The sequence below is a fragment of the Oncorhynchus mykiss genome, chromosome 7 (assembly GCF_057628025.1).
Source record: "Oncorhynchus mykiss isolate SJ-2025 chromosome 7, ASM5762802v1, whole genome shotgun sequence".
In the NCBI taxonomy this organism is placed as follows: Eukaryota; Metazoa; Chordata; class Actinopteri; order Salmoniformes; family Salmonidae; genus Oncorhynchus; species Oncorhynchus mykiss.
In genome coordinates this window covers 2,215,001-2,237,627 of record NC_143028.1, presented here as the reverse complement: position 1 = coordinate 2,237,627, position 22,627 = coordinate 2,215,001, and the positions used below count along the sequence as shown (strand labels likewise).

The following is a 22,627-nucleotide window of genomic DNA, read 5'->3' as shown; positions in this document are numbered from 1 at the left end:
CTCTGTGTACTCTATCCTCCTCTGTGTTGTCCTCTATCCTCCTCTGTGTTGTCCTCTATCCTCCTCTGTGTTGTCCTCTATCCTCCTCTGTTGTCCTCTATCCTCCTGTGTTGTCCTCTGTCCTCCTCTGTGTTGTCCTCTGTCCTCCTCTGTGTTGTCCTCTGTCCTCCTCTGTGTTTTCCTCTATCCTCCTCTGTGTTGTCCTCTATCCTCCTCTGTGTTGTCCTCTATCCTCCTCTGTGTTGTCCTCTATCCTCCTGTGTTGTCCTCTATCCTCCTCTTTGTTGTCCTCTATCCTCATCTGTGTTGTCCTCTATCCTCCTCTGTGTTGTCCTCTATCCTCCTCTTTGTTGTCCTCTATCCTCTTCTGTGTTGTCCTCTATCCTCCTGTGTTGTCCTATATCCTCCTCTGTGTTGTCCTCTGTCCTCCTCTGTGTTGTCCTCTATCCTCCTTTGTGTTGTCCTCTATCCTCCTTTGTGTTGTCCTCTATCCTCCTCTGTGTTGTCCTCTATCCTCCTCTGTGTTGTCCTCTATCCTCCTCTGTGTTGTCCTCTATCCTCCTGTGTTGTTCTCTATCCTCCTCTGTGTTGTCCTCTATCCTCCTGTGTTGTCCTCTATCCTCCTCTGTGTTGTCCTCTATCCTCCTCTGTGTTGTCCTCTATCCTCCTTTGTGTTGTCCTCTATCCTCCTTTGTGTTGTCCTCTATCATCCTCTGTGTTGTCCTCTATCCTCCTCTGTGTTGTCCTCTATCCTCCTCTGTGTTGTCCTCTATCCTCCTGTGTTGTCCTCTATCCTCCTGTGTTGTCCTCTATCCTCTTCTGTGTTGTTCTCTATCCCCCTCTGTGTTGTTCTCTATCCCCCTCTGCGTTGTCCTCTATCCTCCTCTGTGTTGTTCTCTATCCTCCTCTGTGTTTTTCTCCATCCTCCTCTGTGTTGTCCTCTATCCTCCTCTGTGTTGTCCTCTATCCTCCTCTGTTTTTTTCTCTTTCTACAGACATGGTCAAACACCTCAATGTGAACAGGGGCTGAAATACAGAGTGCACACACATATTCCACCAGACCACACTGAAGAGAGAGAGAAGGGGGAGACAGAGTGAGAGAGAGAGAGGGAGAGACAGAGAGAGCGAGAGAGGGAGAGGGAGAGACAGAGTGAGAGAGAGAGAGGGAGAGACAGAGAGAGCAAGAGAGGGAGAGGGAGAGACAGAGTGAGAGAGAGAGAGGGAGAGACAGAGAGAGCGAGAGAGGGAGAGACAGAGAGAGCGAGAGAGGGAGAGACAGAGAGAGCGAGAGAGGGAGAGGGAGAGACGGAGTGAGAGAGAGAGTGGGAGAGACAGAGAGAGCGAGAGAGGGAGAGGGAGAGACAGAGTGAGAGAGAGAGAGGGAGAGACAGAGAGAGCGGGTGCTATACAAATTGATGGAAAGTGGTGCTGGGGAAAAACATACGACATTATAAAATCCATTTACACAAAAAAACATACACATTTCTTTCCACAGGGTCATGGGTTGAGACGGGGATGCAGCTTAAGCCCCATCCTCTTAAACATATATATCAAAGAATTGGCGAGGGCACTAGAACAGTCTGCAGCACCCACCCTCACCTACTAGGATCTGAAGTCAAATGTCTACTGTTTGCTGATGATCTGGTGTTTCTGTCTCTGACCAAGGACGGCCTACAGCAGCTCCTAGATCTTCTGCACAGATTCTGTCAGACCTGGGCCCTGACAGTAAATATCAGCAAGACTTGTGAATTGTGTTACAAAAAAGGTCCAGTTGCCAGGACCAAAAATACAAATTCCATCTAGACACCTTTGCCTCGAAAGCACACAAAAAACTATACATACCTCAGCCTAGACATCAACGCCACAGGTAACTTCCACTAAACTGTGAATAAGATGAGAGACAAGGCAAGAAGGGCCTTCTATGCCATCAAAAGGATTATAAATTGTACGTACCAGTTAGGATGGAGAGAGTCGGATGGGAAGGATATACTCCAAACACAAACAGTCCCTCATCCACTTCATTTGATGGAGAAAGAAACTGAGATTTCATGGAAAGAGATAGGGGTGCCATGTGAAGATCAGGCGATGAGTGGCTAATCTGCCTTTGCCATCAGTCCTGCTAGCTAATGTTCAATCGCTAGAAAATAAATGGGACCAACTGAAAGCACGTATATCCCACCAATGGGACATTAAAAACTGTAATATCTTATTTTTCACCGATATTAATAATGTGCAGCTGGTGGGTTATACACTCTATCGGCAGGATAGAACAGCAGCCTCTGGTAAGGCACGGGACAGGGACCTATGCATAGTTGTAAACAACAGCTGGTGGGTTATACACTCTATCAGCAGGATAGAACAGCAGCCTCTGGTAAGGCACGGGACAGGGACCTATGCATAGTTGTAAACAACAGCTGGTGGGTTATACACTCTATCAGCAGGATAGAACAGCAGCCTCTGGTAAGGCACGGGACAGGGACCTATACATAGTTGTAAACAACAGCTGGTGGGTTATACACTCTATCGGCAGGATAGAACAGCAGCCTCTGGTAAGGCACGGGTCGAGGACCTATGCATAGTTGTAAACAACAGCTGGTGCACGATATCTAAGGAAGTCTCAAGGTTCTGCTCGCCTGAGGTAGAGTATCTCATGATAAGCTGTAGACCACACTATCTACATTGAGAGTTTTCATCTGTATTTTTAGTAGCTGTCTACATACCACCACAGACCGTTGCTGGCACTAAAACCGCACTCAATGTATGTATACCGCCATAAGCAATGGCAGATTTCCTCCTCTTCGTCAGAAGAGGAGGTGTAGCAGGGATCGGACCAATACGCAGCGTAGTTCGTGCTCAACATGTTTTAATTAAAGACGATAACGTGAACACTACACAAAATAAGTCGGGGACTTTAATGCAGGCAAACTCAAATCAGTTTTACCTAATTTCTATCAGCATGTTAAATGTGCAGTCAGGGGGAAAAAACTCTAGACCACCTTTACTCCACACACAGAGATGCGTACAATGCTCTCCCTCGCCCTCTATTTGGCAAATCTGACCATAACTCTATCCTCCTGATTCCTGCTTACAAGCAAAAATGTAAGCAGGAAGCACCAGTGGTCAGATGAAGCAGTTGCTAAGCTACAGGACTGTTTTTGTTGTTTAATTAAACGTTTCACCTGCACCTGCTTCCCGACTCAAAGCTCCGTTATTACAGACCCACTCCAATTTGCATACCACCCCAACAGATCCACAGATGATGCAATCTCTATTGCACTCCACACTGACCTTTCACACCTGCACAGAAGGATCACCTATGTGAGAATGCTATTCATTGACTACAGCTCTGCGTTCAACATAGTGCCCTCAAAGCTCATCACTAAGCTAAGGACCCTGGGACTAAACCCCTCCCTTTGCAAATGGATCCTGGACTTCCTGACGGGCCGCCCCCAGGTGGTAAGGGTAGGTAACAACCCATCCGCCATGCTGATCCTCAACACAGGAGCCCCTCAGGGGTGCGTGCTCAGTCCCCTCCTGTACTCCCTGTTCACTCATGACTGCACGGCCAGGCACGACTCCAACACCATCATTAAGTATGCCGATAACACAACGATGAGCCTATAGGGAGGAGGTCAGAGACCTGACAGCGTGGTGCAAGGACAAAAACCTCTCCCTCAATGTGATCAAGACAAAGGAGATGATTGTGGACTACAGGAAAAGGAGGACTGAGCACGCCCCCATTCTCATCAACGGGGCTGCAGTGGAGCAGGTTGAGAGCTTGAAGTTCCTTGGCGTCCATGGGTCCTCAGCTCCTCAGAAGGTTTTACAGATGCACCATCGAGAGCATCCTGATGGGTTGCATCACTGCCTGGTATGGCAACTGCTCGGCCTCCGACCAGACTATTTGCATTGCCCACCACCCCCTCTTCTACGCTGCTGCTACTCTCTGTTATTATCGATGCATAGTCACTTTAATAACTCTACCTACATGTACATATTACCTCAATTACTTCAATCCCAGTGCCCCCCGCACATTGACTCTGTACCGGTACCCCCTTTATATATCCCCACATTTGTTATTTACTGCTGCTCTTTAATTATTTGTTATTCTTATCTCTTACTTTTTATTTTTATTTTCCTAAAACTGCATTGTTGGTTAAGGGCTTGTAAGTAAGCATTTCACTGTCTACCCCTGTTGTATTTGGCACATGTGACAAAAACAATTTGATTTGATATGACATTTGAAATGTCTTTATTATTTTGGAACTTAAGTGAGCGTAATGTTCACTGTTCATTTTTTATTTTTTTCACTTTTGTTTATTATGTACTTCGCTTGCTTTGGCAATGTTAACATATGGTTCCCATGCCAATAAAGCCCTGAGAGAGAGAGAGAGAGAGAGAGAGAGAGAGAGAGTGAGAGAGAGAGAGAGAGAGAAACAAACAAAGCAAAGAGAAAACACTGTTTTGAAGAAGGAGCAATTTCCCCTCATTTCCTTCCTCTCCTCATCAGCATTCATCTCCTCACAAATAATCACCAAGAACAATGAAGCATAAGGAGCTCTATTTCATTCCCCTGGTGTTTATCCGCTCCAACACCGAGAGAGAAGAGTATATAATCATCCAACCATTAACGCGTTAAGAATGAAGGGGGTCGTGCCACCATGCTATCTAGAGGAGGGGAGCCAGCACTAACAAAGTGCTAATTTTGGAGTATTATAAAGAGCTGTAATAATGCTAACGCTCGTGTGCCTAGGCTAACGCTAGCCTCCTGTGCCAGGCAACAGCCCCAGACATTTATCGCTCATTCTGTCAGGGCAGAGGCTAACGAAACGTTAGCGTTAGCCCGGGAATAGTTAGACCCCCCCGCTAACCATCGCTAATGCTAACTCCCCTCTTCAACCTCAGCTCGCTGGTGCAGGTGGGGTTATTTGGTGAGAGGATTTTGCCTACACAATTTAGCGACACTGGAGCACATAATATCTTTGAGGAGAGAGAGAGGCAGGATAGAAGAGAGAAAGACTTTAGAAGAGAGGAGCAGAGGGGTCAATTGCTTTCATCCCCTTCTCTATCTTTCCTTTCTCTCTGGCGCGCTCTTGATTTAAATGAGTTCCCCCGGCGGAGCTCTGAGGTGGAGAGGGACGAGGGCTCTATTCAGACACACCCAGAGGGCAGACACCAGCTACTTACCCAGAGCCAGCGACCAAGATGACTTTGTATTGCTTTGGAGAACTACTCACAAAGGGAGCTAGAGTGGACATCAAGCTGACGTGGAATGGTATTATGTAAGGCATTAAATGTGCAGGTGAAACAGCAGCAGCATTGAGGGTCTGAGAGGGATATGAGGAAAATGTAAGAGGAGTGGAAGGACAGCTACAGGAACAGGAACAGGAATAGGAATAGGAACAGGAACAGGAACAGGAACAGGAACAGGAATAGGAACAGGAGCAGGAATAGGAATAGGAACAGGAACAGGACCAAGAACAGATGAGTAGAGAGAAGAGTAGAGAAATTGCTACTTCACCAAATAATTGTTTTCTCTCTCTCTCTCTCTCTCTCTCTCTCTCTCTCTCTCGTCTATGCACTCTCGCTTTCTTTTATGCTCTCTCCTGTTCTCCTGAGATAAAACCCTGTAAAGAGTCTGTCTGTCTCAGTCGTGTGTGTGTGTTTGTGTGTTTGTGTGTGTGTGTGAGGGGGTAGCTGGTGCCTGTGGGAGAGGAGATGTGTCGAGTGGAGTGTGTGTGTGTGTGTGTGTGTGTGTGTGTGTATGTATATATATATATATATATGCATCCTGGATTGATCTGCATTTAATGAAGAGTCAAATAGGCTTATTGGTTCAGCCAAACTGAATGTGTGTCTTAGTGGTTCAGACCAGGGGTGTCAAACTGAATGTGTGTCTTAGTGGTTCAGCCCAGATCGGGGGTGCCAAACTGAATGTGTGTCTTAGTGGTTCAGACCAGGGGTGCCAAACTGAATGTGTGTCTTAGTGGTTCAGCCCAGGGGTGTCAAACTGAATGTGTGTCTTAGTGGTTCAGACCAGGGTTGTCAAACTGAATGTGTGTCTTATTGGTTCAGACCAGGGGTGCCAAACTGAATGTGTGTCTTATTGGTTCAGATCGGGGGTGTCAAACTGAATGTGTGTCTTATTGGTTCAGACCAGGGGTGCCAAACTGAATGTGTGTCTTATTGGTTCAGATCGGGGGTGCCAAACTGAATGTGTGTCTTAGTGGTTCAGACCAGGGGTGTCAAACTGAATGTGTGTCTTATTGGTTCAGCCCAGACCAGGGGTGCCAAACTGAATGTGTGTCTTATTGGTTCAGCCCAGACCAGGGGTGCCAAACTGAATGTGTGTCTTATTGGTTCAGATCGGGGGTGCCAAACTGAATGTGTGTCTTAGTGGTTCAGACCAGGGGTGCCAAACTGAATGTGTGTCTTAGTGGTTCAGACCAGGGGTGTCAAACTGAATGTGCGTCTTAGTGGTTCAGCCCAGACCAGGGGTGCCAAACTGAATGTGTGTCTTAGTGGTTCAGCCCAGACCAGGGGTGCCAAACTGAATGTGTGTCTTAGTGGTTCAGCCCAGATCAGGTGTGTCAAACTGAATGTGTGTCTTAGTGGTTCAGTGGTTCAGCCCAGACCTGGAGTGTCAAACTCAATGTGTGTCTTATGGTTTTTGTTATTTGTATCCAATTAAGACCTAGACAACCAGGTTAAACACCTGTGGCCTAGATAGAGATAGAGAAATTTGAGAAATTTGAGGAAGAGGATATGATGGTCACTCAGGTAAACAGGTTCTTATTTACCTCCCTCTGTTGGTAGGATAGTGTTACTGCTTTAAGGCCTCGTTGGTAGGAGAGTGTTACTGCTGTAAGGCCTCGTTGGTAGGAGAGTGTTACTGCTGTAAGGCCTCGTTGGTAGGAGAGTGTTACTGCTGTAAGGCCTCGTTGGTAGGAGAGTGTTACTGCTGTAAGGCCTCGTTGGTAGGATAGTGTTACTGCTGTAAGGCCTCGTTGGTAGGAGAGTGTTACTGCTGTAAGGCCTCGTTGGTAGGAGAGTGTTACTGCTGTAAGGCCTCGTTGGTAGGAGAGTGTTACTGCTGTAAGGCCTCGTTGGTAGGAGAGTGTTACTGCTTTAAGGCCTCGTTGGTAGGAGAGTGTTACTGCTGTAAGGCCTCGTTGGTAGGAGAGTGTTACTGCTGTAAGGCCTCGTTGGTAGGAGAGTGTTACTGCTGTAAGGCCTCGTTGGTAGGAGAGTGTTACTGCTGTAAGGCCTCGTTGGTAGGAGAGTGTTACTGCTGTAAGGCCTCGTTGGTAGGAGAGTGTTACTGCTGTAAGGCCTCGTTGGTAGGAGAGTGTTACTGCTGTAAGGCCTCGTTGGTAGGAGAGTGTTACTGCTGTTAGGCCACACAGGTGCTGATTGATCTACGGGGACATTACTGTATCTTGCAGGATGAAAAAAAGCATACAATATGTGAAAAGTAATCTAGACTTTTAAACCGCTAGCTTGTCAGCGTGTATGTGTATGTGTGTGTTTGTGCGTGTGCGTGTGCGTGTGTGTGTGTGTGTGTGTGTGTGTGTGTGTGTGTGTGTGTGTGAGTGCATGCATAAGGGTGTGTGATGGAGAGGGATGGATGTGTTTTGCTGAAAGCTGGACTTGACCTGGCAGGATGGCAGGCTCATCTATCTAACTGTCAGGACCCACTAGGCTACAACCACCATGTATCTCTCCTCTCTACCACCATGTATCTCTCCTCTCTACCACCATGTATCTCTCCTCTCTACCACCTTTCCTCTCTCTCTCTCTCTCTCTCTCTCTCTCTCTCTCTCTCTCTCTCTCTCTCTCTCTCTCTCTCTCTCTCTCTCTCTCTCTCTCTCTCTCTCTCTCTCTCTCTCTCTCTCTCTCTCTCTCTCTCTCTCTCTCTCTCTCTCTCTCTCTCTCTCTCTCTCTCTCTCTCTCTCTCTCTCTCTCACACACACACACAGACAGCGGCCCATGCTCAGCGGCCTCAAGTTGAGAGGAGGGAGGGTTTTTGTCAGAGCAGATGTTTTTGCGTGTCACTAATGGGTGTCCCCCTCCCTCCATCTCTCTCTCCATCCCTCCCTCCTCCTGCCGTGCTGCTGTTGTCTTTAAGGGAACAGGAACGATCAATTTGTGTGTTCCTCGTCTCTCCATGCTTGATTCAGCCCCCCAGCACCCTCTTCATGAATCTACGCTGTGCTAATGGACGGCCCCGGCCACCACAGATCGCCAGAGAGGAATCACAAGCACTGTCACACACGTGCACGCGCACACAAACACAAGTGAGTGTGTGTGTGTTTGTGTGTGTGTGTGTGTGTGTGTGTGTGTGTATGTGTGTGTGTGTGTGTGTGCGTGCGTGCGTGTCAGGCAGATGTAGTTGGATGGAATTTATCCAACCATTATGTAGAATTTATGTTGAATATAATAATGTACTACATTTATCAACCTGACTCCAATATCATGTGAACGATATCGGCCCATAATCGTATCAATCAATCTTGCCGAGGTAGCTAGCATTGTGTCACCACTCAGTATACAATAAGATGCACGTGTCTGGGTTTACCCTGATGCAAATATTAAGAGGCCAATATCTTGCAATAAATGTCCTAGCATTAAATGATGGAGTTCACCTCAGCTCAGAGCTGCACAGTTAGAGACCAAGCATATATGTTATATGCGTTGTTAGATAATTAGATAATTCACCAATTAATGGAATATTATTATGGTTCGTATCCATTTAAAGTAATCCGATTGATTACAGTCATGCAATAAGAAACAATGATCAAATGGTACCAGACATGTTCACCATGAAATGGATACGACATAGAAGTCTTAACAGCATAGAAAATTCACTACTATGAGATCGGTTTACCAATGTCTCCATGATCAACGTTTCAATCCATCTTTTATTCTTCCAAGAGCACCAAATCCATCTTTAATTCTTCCAAGAGCACCAAATCCATCTTTAATTCTTCCAAGAGCACCAAATCCATCTTTAATTTTCCAAGAGCACCAAATCCATCTTTAATTCTTCCAAGAGCACCAAATCCATATTTTATTCTTCCAAGAGCACCAAATCCATATTTTATTCTTCCAAGAGCACCAAATCCATATTTTATTCTTCCAAGAGCACCAAATCCATATTTTATTCTTCTAAGAGCACCAAATCCATATTTTATTATTCTAAGAGCACCAAATCCATCTATTATTCTTCTAAGAGCACCAAATCCAGCTTTTATTCTTCTAAGAGCACCAAATCCAGCTTTTATTCTTCCAAGAGCACCAAATCCAGCTTTAATTCTTCCAAGAGCACCAAATCCAGCTTTAATTCTTCCAAGAGCACCAAATTCAGCTTTAATTCTTCCAAGAGCACCAAATCCAGCTTTAATTCTTCCAAGAGCACCAAATCCATCTTTAATTCTTCCAAGAGCGCCAAATCCAGCTTTAATTCTTCCAAGAGCGCCAAATCCAGCTTTAATTCTTCCAAGAGCACCAAATCCAGCTTTAATTCTTCCAAGAGCGCCAAACCCCAGTATCTCCCATCGTCTAGTTAACCTCACTTTGTATGGCCCAAAACATTCAACCAAAAGGCATAAAACTTCCCATGCATCCTCTAATCTAACCACCCCACCTCCACAATGTATGGTAACAGTGCACCCGTGTTGCTCCTCTTTGAAGTATCTGCCGTCCGACCAACAGAATAACACAGTTTCTCTGTAACAAAAAATCCATATCACTTACAGTACAATATAAAATATCAACATTCAAAGCTCTTTATGAACTCTTGAAAGAATCCGGAACATGACAATTTAAATATAATTCACATAGTAACATTCATTTGGTCTATAAACGTTTTCATCAGTCTTCACTCCCCCAACAGTGTCCGTCCGTGCTCCCAGGGTCCTTTGGGAATGTCCCTCCCCGGGAGAAAGCCACAGATGAAGTGTGATAGATGGTCAGCCAACCAAATAATGTCATAAATGGTGATTGAGTAATGACGCCGGGCCTCAGCGCCTGCCAGTCACCAGTATCACCTTCTATCCTTCTTTCACTACACAGACTCCTGCCAGGCTTGGCATCTCTGTTGAAATCCACATTAAAACACTTCCACTAAACCCAACCATTCGGCATATTTGTTCCAGCACAGCTCTACATTCTAATATCCCTTTTCAACATTTACAGAGGTTCCAGAGGGCTTCACCAAACCAAATCCTTGATCAGCTAAAGAAAGCATGGCAAATCAGTTAAGAAAAAAGCAGTGGGAGAAATTTGGCAGCATGCATGAACATCAACAGTTTTCAGTTCATCTGTAAAACAGCTGCATCAAAGTGCAAGTTAACTTCGGTGTCCCTTCCACAGGACGGTTGAGCTAACGTAGGCTAATGCCGTTAGCACGAGGTTGTAGGTAACCAGAACATTTCCCACGACATGGACATACTGTATCTGACTTTGGAGAGTGGAAAGCTTCAATTCTTGTTAATCTAACTGCACTGTTCAATGTACAGTAGCTATTACAGTGAAAGAATACCATTCTATTGTTTGAGGAGAGTGCATCATTTTGAACATGAAAAGTTATTAACAAACAGATTAGGCACATTTGGGTAATCCTGATTACATAAAATTGAACAGAATTCTTTTTTTATTTTTATTTAACCAGGTAGGCTAGTTGAGAACACCTTTATTTAACCAGGTAGGCTAGTTGAGAACACCTTTATTTAACCAGGTAGGCTAGTTGAGAACACCTTTATTTAACCAGGTAGGCTAGTTGAGAACACCTTTATTTAACCAGGTAGGCTAGTTGAGAACACCTTTATTTAACCAGGTAGGCTAGTTGAGAACACCTTTATTTAACCAGGTAGGCTAGTTGAGAACACCTTTATTTAACCAGGTAGGCTAGTTGAGAACAAGTTCTCATTTACAACTGCGACCTGGCCAAGATAAAGCAAAGCAGTGTGACACAGACAACAACACAGAGTTACACATGGAGTAAACAATAAACAAGCCAATAACACAGAGTAGAAAAAAGAAAAGATATACAGTGTGTGCAAAAGGCATGAGGAGGTAGGCAATAAATAGGCCATAGGAGCAAATAGTTACAATTTAGCAGATTAACACTGGAGTGATAAATGAGCAGATGATGATGTGCAAGTCGTGATACTGGTGTGCAAAAGAGCAGAAATGTAGATAAAATAAAAACAGTATGGGAATGAGGTAGGTAGATTGGGTGGGCTATTTACAGATGGACTATGTACAGCTGCAGCGATCGGTTAGCTGCTCAGATAGTTGATGTTTAAAGTTGGTGAAGGAAATAAAAGTCTCCAACTTCAGCGATTTTTGCAATTCATTCCAGTCACTTTCAGCAGAGAACTGGAAGGAAAGGCAGCCAAATGAGGTGTTGGCTTTGGGGATGATCAGTGAGATATACTGGCAGGGTAGCCTAGTGGTTAGAGTGTTAGTACCGAAAGGTTGCAAGTTCAAATCCCCAAGCTGACAAGGTACAAATCTGTCGTTCTGCCCCTGAACAGGCAGTTAACCCACTGTTCCTAGGTCGTCATTGAAAAGAAGAAGTTGTTCTTAACTGACTTGCCTGGTTAAATAAAGGTAAAAACAAATTAAATAAAAAAAATACCTGCTGGAACGTGTGCTACGGGTGGGTGTTGTTATCGTGACCAGTGAACTGAGATAAGGCAGAGCTTTACCTAGCATAGACTTGTAGATGACTTGGAGCCAGTGGGTCTGGCGACGAATATGTAGCGGGGACCAGCCGACTAGAACATACAGGTCGCAGTGGTGGGTGGTATAAGGTGATTTGGTAACAAAACGGATGGCACTGTGATACACTGTATCCAGCTTGCTGAGTAGAGTGTTGGAAGCTTTTTTGTAGATGACAATGCCGAAGTCGAGGATCGGTAGGATAGTCAGTTTTACTAGGGTAGGTTTGGCGGCGTGAGTGAAGGAGGCTTTGTTGCGAAATAGAAAGCCGATTCTAGATTTATTTTGGATTGGAGATGTTTAATATGAGTCTGGAAGGAGAGTTTACAGTCTAGCCAGACACCTAGGTATTTAAAGTTGTCCAAATACTCTAGGTCGGAACCGTCCAGGGTAGTGATGCTAGTCGTGCGGGCGGGTGCAGGCAGCGAACGGTTGAAAAACATGCATTTAGTTTTACTAGCGTTTAAGAGCAGTTGGAGGCCACGGACGGAGTGTTGTATGGCATTGAAGCTTGTTTGGAGGTTAGTTAGCACAGTGTCCAAGGAAGGGCCAGAAGTATACAGAATGGTGTCGTCTGCGTAGAGGTGGATCAGGGAATTGCCCGCAGCAAGAGCGACATCATTGATATATACAGAGAAAAGAGTCGGCCTGAGAATTGAACCCTGTGGTACCCCCATAGAGACTGCCAGAGGTCCGGACAACATGCTCTCCGATTTGACATACTGAAGTAGTTGGTGAACCAGGCGAGGCAGTCATTAGAAAAACCAAGGCTATTGAGTCTGCCGATAAGAATACGGTGATTGACAGAGTCGAAAGCCTTGGCCAGGTTGATGAAGACGGCTGCACAATACTGTCTTTTATCGATGGCGGTTATGATATCGTTTAGTACCTTGAGCGTGGCTGAGGTGCACCCGTGAATGGCTCGGAAGCCGGATTGCACAGCGGATTCAAAATGGTCAGTGATCTGTTCATTAACTTGGCTTTCGAAGACTTTAGATATGCAGGGCAGGATGGATATAGGTCTGTAACAGTTTGGGTCCAGGGTGTCTCCCCCTTTGAAAAGGGGGATGACCGTGGCAGCTTTCCAATCTTTAGGGATCTCATACGATACGAAAGAGAGGTTGAACAGGCTGGTAATAGGGGTTGCAACAATGGCGGCGGATAGTTTTAGAAAGAGAGGGTCCAGATTGTCTAGCCCAGCTGATTTATACGGGTCCAGGTTTTGCAGTTCTTTCAGAACATCTGCTGTCCGGATTTGGGTGAAGGAGAGGCTGGGGAGGCTTGGGCGAGTAGCTGCGGGGGAGGCGGAGCTGTTGGCCGGGGTTGGAGTAGCCAGGAGGAAGGCATGGCCAGCCGTTGAGAAATGCTTATTGAAATTTTTGATTATCATGGATTTATCAGTGGTGACTTAGCCTCAGTGCAGTGGGCAGCTGGGAGGAGGTGCTCTTGTTCTCCATGGACTTTACAGTGTCCCAGAACTTTTTGGAGTTAGAGCTACAGGATGCAAATTTCTGCTTGAAAAAGCTAGCCTTTGCTTTCCTGACTGACTGTGTGTATTGGTTCCTAACTTTCCTGAACAGTTGCATATCGTGGGGACTATTTTTGTCCTGATCAAGGGCAGTCAGGTCTGGAGTGAACCAAGGGCTATATCTGTTCTTAGTTCAGCATTTTTTGAACGGGGCATGCTTAACTAAGATGGTGAGGAAATTACTTTTAAAGAAAGACCAGGCATCCTCGACTGACGGGATGAGGTCAATATCCTTCCAGGATACCCGGGCCAGGTCGATAAGAAAGGCCTGCTCGCTGAAGTGTTTTATGGAGCTTTTGACAGTGATGAGGGGTGGTCGTTTGACCGCGGACAGATAGCAGATACAGGCAATGAGGCAGTGATCGCTGAGATCCTGATTGAAAACAGCAGAGGTGTATTTGGAGGGCAAGTTGGTCAGGATAATGTCTATGAGGGTGCCCATGTTTACAGATTTAGGGTTGTACCTGGTGGGTTCCTTGATGATTTGTGTGAGATTGAGGGCATCTAGCTTAGATTGTAGGACTGCAGGGGTGTTAAGAATATCCCAGTTTAGGTCACCTAACAGAACAAACTCTGAAGCTAGATGGGGGGCGATCAATTCACAAATGGTGTCCAGGGCACAGCTGGGAGCGGAGGTGGGTCGATAGCAGGTGACAGTGAGAGACTTATTTCTGGAGAGGTTTATTTTAAAAATTAGAAGTTCAAAGACCTGGAAAGTCTTTGAGTATGACAGAACTTTGCAGGCTATCTCTGCAGTAGATTGCAACTCCTCCCCCTTTGGCAGATCTATCTTGACGGAAAATGTTGTAGCTGGATATGGAAATCTCAGAATTGTTGGTGGTCTTCCTAAGCCAGGATTCAGACACGGCAAGGACATCAGGGTTGGCAGAGTGTGCTAGGGCAGTGAGTAAAACAAAGTTAGGGAGGAGGCTTCTGATGTTGACATGCATGAAACCAAGGTTTTTTCGATCACAGAAGTCAACAAATGAGGGTGCCTGGGGACACGCGGGGCTTTGGTTTACCTCCACATCACCCGATTAACAGAGGAGGAGTAGGATGATGGCATGGCTAAAGACTATCAAAACTGATCGCATTGGGGACAAAGAATAAAAGGAGCAGATTTCTGGGCGTGGTAGAATAGATTTAGGGCATAATGTGCAGACAGGGGTATGGTGGGGTGCGGGTACAGAGGAGGTAAGCCCAGGCACTGAGTGATGATAAGAGAGGGTGTATCTCTGGATAAGCTGGTTATAATGGGTGAGGTCACCGTATGTGTGGGAGGTGGGACAAAGGAGGTATCAAAGGTATAATGAGTGGAACTAGGGGCTCCATTGTAACTAAAACAATGATAACTAACCTAAACAACAGTATACAAGGCACATTGACATATGAGAGAGACATACAGCGAGGCATAAAGTAATCACAGGTGTTGATTTGGAGAGCTAACTAAGACAACGGGTGAGACAACAGCTAATCAGCTAAAACAACAACAGGTAAAATGGCGATGAAGGGGCAGAGAGGAGCCTGAGTTCGCGGATGGGGCCGACAGATAAACAAACAAACCAAAAAATAAAATTATAATAATAAAAATACAATATTTCATTGGATCAGTCAAACTTTGCACATACACTGATGCCATCTAGTGGCTAAAATCTAAATTGCACCTGGGCTGGAATAATACTTTATGGCCTTTCTCTTGCATTTCAAAGATGATGGTAAAACATTTTTTTACAAAAGAACAGTTGGTTTTTTCTTTGTATTATCTTTTACCAGATCTATTGTGTTATATTTTATGACATTCGTTTCACATTTCCACAAACTTCAAAGTATTTCATTTCAAATGGTACCAAGAATATGCATATCCTTTCTTCAGGTCCTGAGCTACAGGCAGTTAGATGTGGGTATGTCATTTTAGGCAAACATTGGAGAAAAAAAGGGGCTAATCCTTTTAAAGTTACTGCAACAACTGACTGAAGGGTGCTGATATTAGAGCCCAACTTCAGTGTGACCAAATGTATGACAAGCCTAATAAAGACTGTGGGGCCGAAACTGTTGTTTCAGTCGCTTTCACTGCAGAGGAACAGGACTCAAAGCAACTCTGGAGCAAATCTGGGGGTAAAGAAAGCTTCTGAACTCCCAAACGAGCAGGGCTTCTTTGCCCTCGGTGACTGGCAGGTGTAACCTTATAAAAGGCTGTATAATAGTAGATAAGAGTTATAGTACAGCATGGTACCACTGTGTAACCTACAGTCTGACTGACAGCACTAATAACCCTTCCAATCACTCAGTTCCCTGTAGGCATCTTCCCACAATTACTAGACAGTCTGAGGATTTAGTGCGTTGTTTTGGATTTAGTGCGTTGTTCTGGATTTAGTGCGTTGTTCTGGAGTTAGTGCGTTGTTCTTGATTTAGTGCATTGTTCTTGATTTAGTTCGTTGTTCTTGATTTAGTGCGTTGTTCTTGATTTAGTGCATTGTTCTTGATTTAGTTCGTTGTTCTTGATTTAGTGTATTGTTCTTGATTTAGTGCATTGTTCTAGATTTAGTTAATTGTTCTAGATTTAGTACATTGTTCTTGATTTAGTTCTTGTTCTTGATTTAGGTCATTGTTCTTGATTTAGTTCATTGTTCTTGATTTAGTTCGTTGTTCTTGATTTAGTGTGTTGTTCTTGATTTAGTTCGTTGTTCTTGATTTAGTTCGTTGTTCTTGATTTAGTGCGTTGTTCTTGATTTAGTGCGTTGTTCTTGATTTAGTTCGTTGTTCTTGACTTAGTGCGTTGTTCTTGATTTAGTGCGTTGTTCTTGATTTAGTGCGTTGTTCTTGATTTAGTTTGTTGTTCTTGACTTAGTGCGTTGTTCTTGATTTAGTGCGTTGTTCTTGATTTAGTGCGTTGTTCTTGATTTAGTTTGTTGTTCTTGATTTAGTGCGTTGTTCTTGATTTAGAGCGTTGTTCTTGATTTAGTTTGTTGTTCTTGATTTAGTGAAAGAAGGAAGGGATGGCGGGATGGGTGTGAATGTCAGAAGTTCAATTGAATCATAGTAATTATCATCGTCATTATCATCATTATCATAGTCATAACCATCACCACTTCCTGTCCTATCTGGTCTGGCTGTACCCAGAGGGCTCTGAGACACTTCATCAGAAATCATCAGCCCAGGAGAGAGAGGAGGGCAGGTTCAACCAGGATATCAACATGCATGACAACTGTCTCTAAGGGAATATTCCCTGTCAAGTTAGCCGAGAGGAACTTTTCCTCCGGCGTTGCCCCAGTTACTGTTCCTAAAGTTTTGACCGTGTTTCTCTCTCTTTTTCTGAATGTGTTTAATCAACCCCCTCAATTACATCTGTTTGGACAACAGAAAACAATCTATGATATTTGACATATTTTATCATCTCAAGTGGTTAGCTCTGATAGGATGCGAAAACATTTCTCCTCCGTCATCCTCTGCCAGTTTCCCCGGAAACGTGAGGCGTCAGTGTACTGTTGGGGGTCCTTACGGGTCAGGTGGTACTTAGCGGCACAGTGTGATATCATTAACCCCGCTACCACCTTTGCCATGTCACACCGCCATCAACCCCGTCACCCTGTGGACCGGCGCAGCCATAAAAGCGGGTGTCTCCACGGCAACAGCGTACCTCCAGATATCCCTTATCAATCCCCCAGATGCCTAATTGTTGCGCTAATGATGCAATGCCTGATGGAACTGTTTATGGTTTTCATTTTCCCCGACGTCGGAGCGCGGTAATTAGTGGCACACCTCAGATCATTAAACAGCATGGGGGGCCCGGGAGGGTGGGAGGTGGGGGAGAGGGGAGGTGGGCACACCGGGGAGAGAGGAGAGGACCCATGCTGTGCCGAGATAGGCCTAGTAAGGGAGCTTTATGTTCATAAAAATAAAGAAATAAAAAAATGTTTTTTAAGATTATGTTATTCCAGGCCTCCTCTCTCCTCACACCGGGTCCTCTCCTCTCTCCTCACACCGGGTCCTCTCCTCTCTCCTCACACCGGGTCCTCTCCTCTCTCCTCACACCGGGTCCTCTCCTCTCTCCCCGTAGATCATTTTATGCAGCACCAGTTGACCAATAATAAAAATATGTGCTAAAATATCCACAGTGCTGAAATGAACAACATTTGATTCATAAACTGCCAATAGAAATAAACACATTATGCGTGACTTTTTCACGTCTACCATTCATTTTTGACCAACCACAATCCATGGTCTATCAGCAGCGTCCGGTCAAGATGGACTCACCTTGAGGAAGGAGAGGTTGCGGTTCCGGTCGATACTGGTGATCTCCAGGTTTCCCATGACCACCTCACAGTTCTCATAATGCTTCTTCAGGGTGCGGTACTGCTGGTCCAGGTCTGACAACGTGCTCAACTTGTTCTCCGTTCCAGGGCAAACTGCAGGGAGAGAGAGAGACACAGATGGATACAAATACATCTCACCATTCAACTTAACTACAAAGCATTAGAGAGGTCTCTTCTGTAAAGTAGGGAGTCACTGTAAATAAGATGTTGTTCTTAACTAACTTGCCTGGTTAAAAAAGGTTACAATTTAAAATTCAAGAGAGGGAGAGAGAGAGAGAGAGAGAGAGAGAGAGAGAGAGAGAGAGAGAGAGAGAGAGAGAGAGAGAGAGAGAGAATCCTCTAGGGCTCTGTTCACAAACACAAACACACTCCACAGAGTCCCAGGACAGCAGCACAATTAGACCGAACCAAATCATGAGAAAAGATAATTACTTGACACATTGGAAAGAATTAACAAAAATTCCACAGTGTGACATCACAGCAGCAAGATTTGTGACCTGTTGCCACAAGAAATGGGCAACCAATGAAGAACAAACACCATTGTAAATACAACCCATATTTATGCTTATTTATTTTCCCTTTTATACTTTAGCCGTTTGTACATTGTTACAACACATCGTTACAACACTGCATATATACATAATATGACATTTGTAATGTCTTTATTGTTTTGGAACTTCTGTGAGTGTAATGTCTACTGTTAATTTTGATTGTTTATTTCACTTTGTATAATATCTACCTCACTTGCTTTGGCAATGTTAACATGTTTCCCATGCCAATAAAGCCCCTTTAATTGAATTGAATTGGGAGAGAGAGAGAGAGAGAGAGAGAGAGAGAGAGAGAGAGGAGAGACAGAGAGAGAGAGACAGAGAGAGAGACAGAGAGAGAGACAGAGAGAGAGAGAGAGAGAGAGAGAGAGAGAGAGAGAGAAAGAGAGAGGGGGGAGAGAGAGAGAGAGAGAGAGAGAGAGAGAGAGAGAGAGAGAGAGAGAGAGAGAGAGAGAGAGAGAGAGAGAGAGAGGGGGGGGGGGAGAGAGAGAGAGAGAGAGAGAGGGGGGGGGGGGGGGAGAGAGAGAGAGAGAGAGAGAGAGAGAGAGGGGGAGAGAGGGGGGAGAGAGAGAAGTAGGTAGGAAGAAAGAGTATATCTAGACACCTCTACAATGGGACAGAAAGAGAGCCGTTTGCAGTGAGTCAGCATGAATACTGATATCTCCAGCAGGATACAGTTGTACTGTTGTCACACCACTCTTCAGTTTAGTGAACCCGTATCCATGCCCACTATATCCTGTTGGGGGACTTGTGTCTTATTCTTTAAACCTAACAAACGTCACAGAGGTGGAATGTATGGAGCTCTGTGCTAGACAATTATTTCTGAACCTTTCATCATTGCACAACCTGTGCACCAAAATTATTCACTGAGAGAGAGAGAGAGAGAGAGAGAGAGGGAGAGAAAGGGGATACAGAAGGAAAGAGAGGGATGAGGAGAAAGTGAAGTAGAGAGAAAGGAGCAGGGGGAGAGAGCAGAGATGTTAATGTCACCGTGGAGAGCTCCAGACCTGACCCTTGACAATGACAGAGCTTGGAGAGGTGGAAAACACTTGATTCCTCAAAGGCATTGACCTACAATACCGGCACTCCACAATCACACAGCCATTTAATTAAATAAATTATAATGAAGTTCATTGACCTTTACAGAAGGTTTGACTGCTGTCTTCTCATTACCTCTGATATTACAGGTCTTTGGTAGTATTAGTGGTGGCCGTGCCCATGTGGTGGATGACATCACTGGTAATAATGAAAACGAGCAATAACAATGAGTGTGTGAGGGTGGAATGGAGTAGCCCCCTACCCTCTCACCCCAACCACTACTCCCTCACCCCAACCACCACTCCTAGCCCCCTACTCCCTCACCCCAACTACCAATCCTAGCCCCCTACTCCCTCACCCCAACTACCACTCCTAGCCCCCTACTCCCTCACCCCAACCATCACTCCTAGCCCCCTACCCTCTCACCCCAACCACTACTCCCTCACCCCAACCACCACCCCTAGTCCCCTACTCCCTCACCCCAAACACCACCCCTAGTCCCCTACACCCTCACCCCAACCACCACTCCTAGTCCCCTACCCCCTCACCCCAACCAGCACCCATAGCCCCCTACCCCCTCACCCCAACCAGCACCCATAGCCCCCTACCCCCTCACCCCCCCGCTGACTCCGATTCCCAGCTGCTATTCTTGGGTAGAGGAGGAGGGTGGCTACCATGGTGCTCCAGGGGTTAACAGGTTCTGACACATCCCCTTTATCCCTCTAGCCTCTCCACTGGACATGACACCTCATTACAAGCACCTATTTCCACCCATCAAACACCTTCTCTGATGAACTGGCAGCTGCCACTACGGCCAAAGGCACTACAAGAGGATGTGCGTGTACGTTTGTACCAGAGAGAGAGTCATTAACACAGAGAGAAAGTGTTTGTTCATTTTTTTATTTGATTTAACCTTTATTTAACTAGGCAAGTCAGTTAACAATAAATTCTTATAAAACAAAGACGGCCTACACCGGCTAAATCCTAACCCGGACGACTCTGGGCCAATTGTTTGCCACCCTTTGGGACTCCCAATCACGGCCGGTTGTGATACAGCCTGCAATCGAACCATGGTCTGTACTGATTCCTGTAGCACAGAAATCCAGTGCCTTAGACCTCTGGACCACTCGGGGGCCCGAACACAGAGAGAGAGAGAGTCAATAACACAGAGAGAGAGAGAGTCATTCAAACAGAGACAGAGACATTAACACAGAGAGACTACTTATCACAGAGAGAGAGAGAGTCATTAACACAGACAGAGAGAGAGTCATTAACACAGAGAGAGAGTCATTAACACATAGAGAGAGAGACTAATTAACACAAAGAGAGGGTCATTAACACAGACAGAGATAGAGTCATTCAAACAGAGAGAGGTTCATTAACACAGAGAGAGAGTCATTAACACAGAGAGAGTAATTAACACAGAGACAGACTCATTAACAAAGAGAGAGAGTCATTAAAACAGAGAGAGGCTCATTAACACAGAGAGAGTGTCATTAACACAGAGAGAGTCATTAACACAGAGACAGAGTCATTAACAAAGAGAGAGAGTCATTAAAACAGAGAGAGGCTCATTAACACAGAGAGAGTGTCATTAACACAGAGAGAGTCATTAACACAGAGAGATAGAGTCATTCAAATGGAGAAAGAGTCATTAGCACAGAGAGAGACTCATTAACACACAGAGAGAGAGTCATTAACACCTTATTAAGTTCTGGGTTCTATCTTTCAGTCCCCACTGCTAAACATAGAGACCAACATTACAGTAGGTCAACATAGAGACCAACATTACAGCAGGCAAACATAGAGACCAACATTACAGCAGGTAAACATAGAGACCAACATTACAGCAGGCAAACATTACAGTAGACCAACATTACAGTAGGCAAACATAGAAACCAACATTACAGCAGGTAAACATAGAGACCAACATTACAGTAGGCAAACATAGAGACCAACATTACAGCAGGTAAACATAGAGACCAACATTACAGCAGGCAAACATTACAGTAGACCAACATTACAGTAGGCAAACATAGAAACCAACATTACAGCAGGTAAACATAGAGACCAACATTACAGTAGGCAAACATAAAGACCAACATTACAGTAGGTAAACATAGAGACCAACATTACACTAGGTAAACATTACAGTAGACCAATATTACAGTAGGCAAACATAGAGACCAACATTACAGTAGGCAAACATAGAGACCAACATTACACTAGGTAAACATTACAGTAGACCAACATTACAGTAGGCAAACATAGAGACTACCATTACAGCAGGTAAACATAGAGACCAACATTACAGTAGGTAAACATAGAGACCAACATTACAGTAGGTAAACATAGAGACCAACATTTCAGTAGGTAAACATAGAGACCAACATTACAGTAGGTAAACATAGAGACCAACATTACAGTAGATAAACATAGAGACCAACATTACAGTAGGCAAACATAGAGACCAACATTACAGTAGGCAAACATAGAGACCAACATTACAGTAGGTAAACATAGAGACCAACATTACAGTAGGTAAACATTACAGTAGACCAACATTACAGCAGGTAAACATAGAGACCAACATTACAGTAGGCAAACATAGAGACCAACATTACAGCAGGTAAACATAGAGACCAACATTACAGTAGGTAAACATAGAGACCAACATTACAGTAGGTGAACATAGAGACCAGCATTACAGTAGGCAAACATAGATACCAACATTACAGAAGGCAAACAGAGACCAACATTACAGTAGCCAAACATAGAGACCAAGATTACAGTAGGCAAACATAGAGACCAACATTACAGTAGGTAAACATAGAGACCAGCATTACAGTAGGCAAACATAGATACCAACATTACAGAAGGCAAACAGAGACCAACATTACAGTAGGCAAACATAGAGACCAAGATTACAGTAGGCAAACATAGAGACCAACATTACAGTAGGTAAACATAGAGAACAACATTACAGTAGGTAAACATAGAGACCAACATTACAGTAGGCAAACATAGAGACCAACATTACAGTAGGCAAACATAGAGACCAACATTACAGTAGGTAAACATAGAGACCAACATTACAGCAGGTAAACATAGAGACCAACATTACAGTAGGCAAACATAGAGACCAACATTACAGTAGGCTTTACATAGAGACCAACATTACAGTAGGCAAACATAGAGACCAACATTACAGTAGGTAATCATAGAGACCAACATTACAGTAGGCAAACATAGAGAGCCCTATGGGCCTTGGTCAAAAGTAGTGCACTATAAAGGGAACAGCATGTCATTTGGGAGGAAGTTATGACGATGTAACTGTGTGTGTGTATGCCTGTGTGTGTATGCCTGTGTGTGTGTGCGTGTGTGTATGTGTGTGTGTGTGTGTGTGTGTGTGTACACAAACATAACGCTAGTGTGATGCCAGAGATTGCAGACAGACCCTATAGGCCTGATTG

At 44.7% G+C, this 22,627-nt stretch overlaps 1 protein-coding gene across 1 annotated transcript in view; it reads right to left on the bottom strand.

Annotated features, from left to right (window-relative positions):
- The window catches only part of LOC110515808 (receptor tyrosine-protein kinase erbB-4), a 478,553-nt gene that overhangs the window by 210,849 nt on the left and 245,077 nt on the right, over positions 1–22,627 (bottom strand). The window contains 1 exon segment of the mRNA XM_090239673.1: positions 17,510–17,661. Within this exon segment, the coding sequence (XP_090095799.1) occupies positions 17,510–17,661 (152 nt within the window).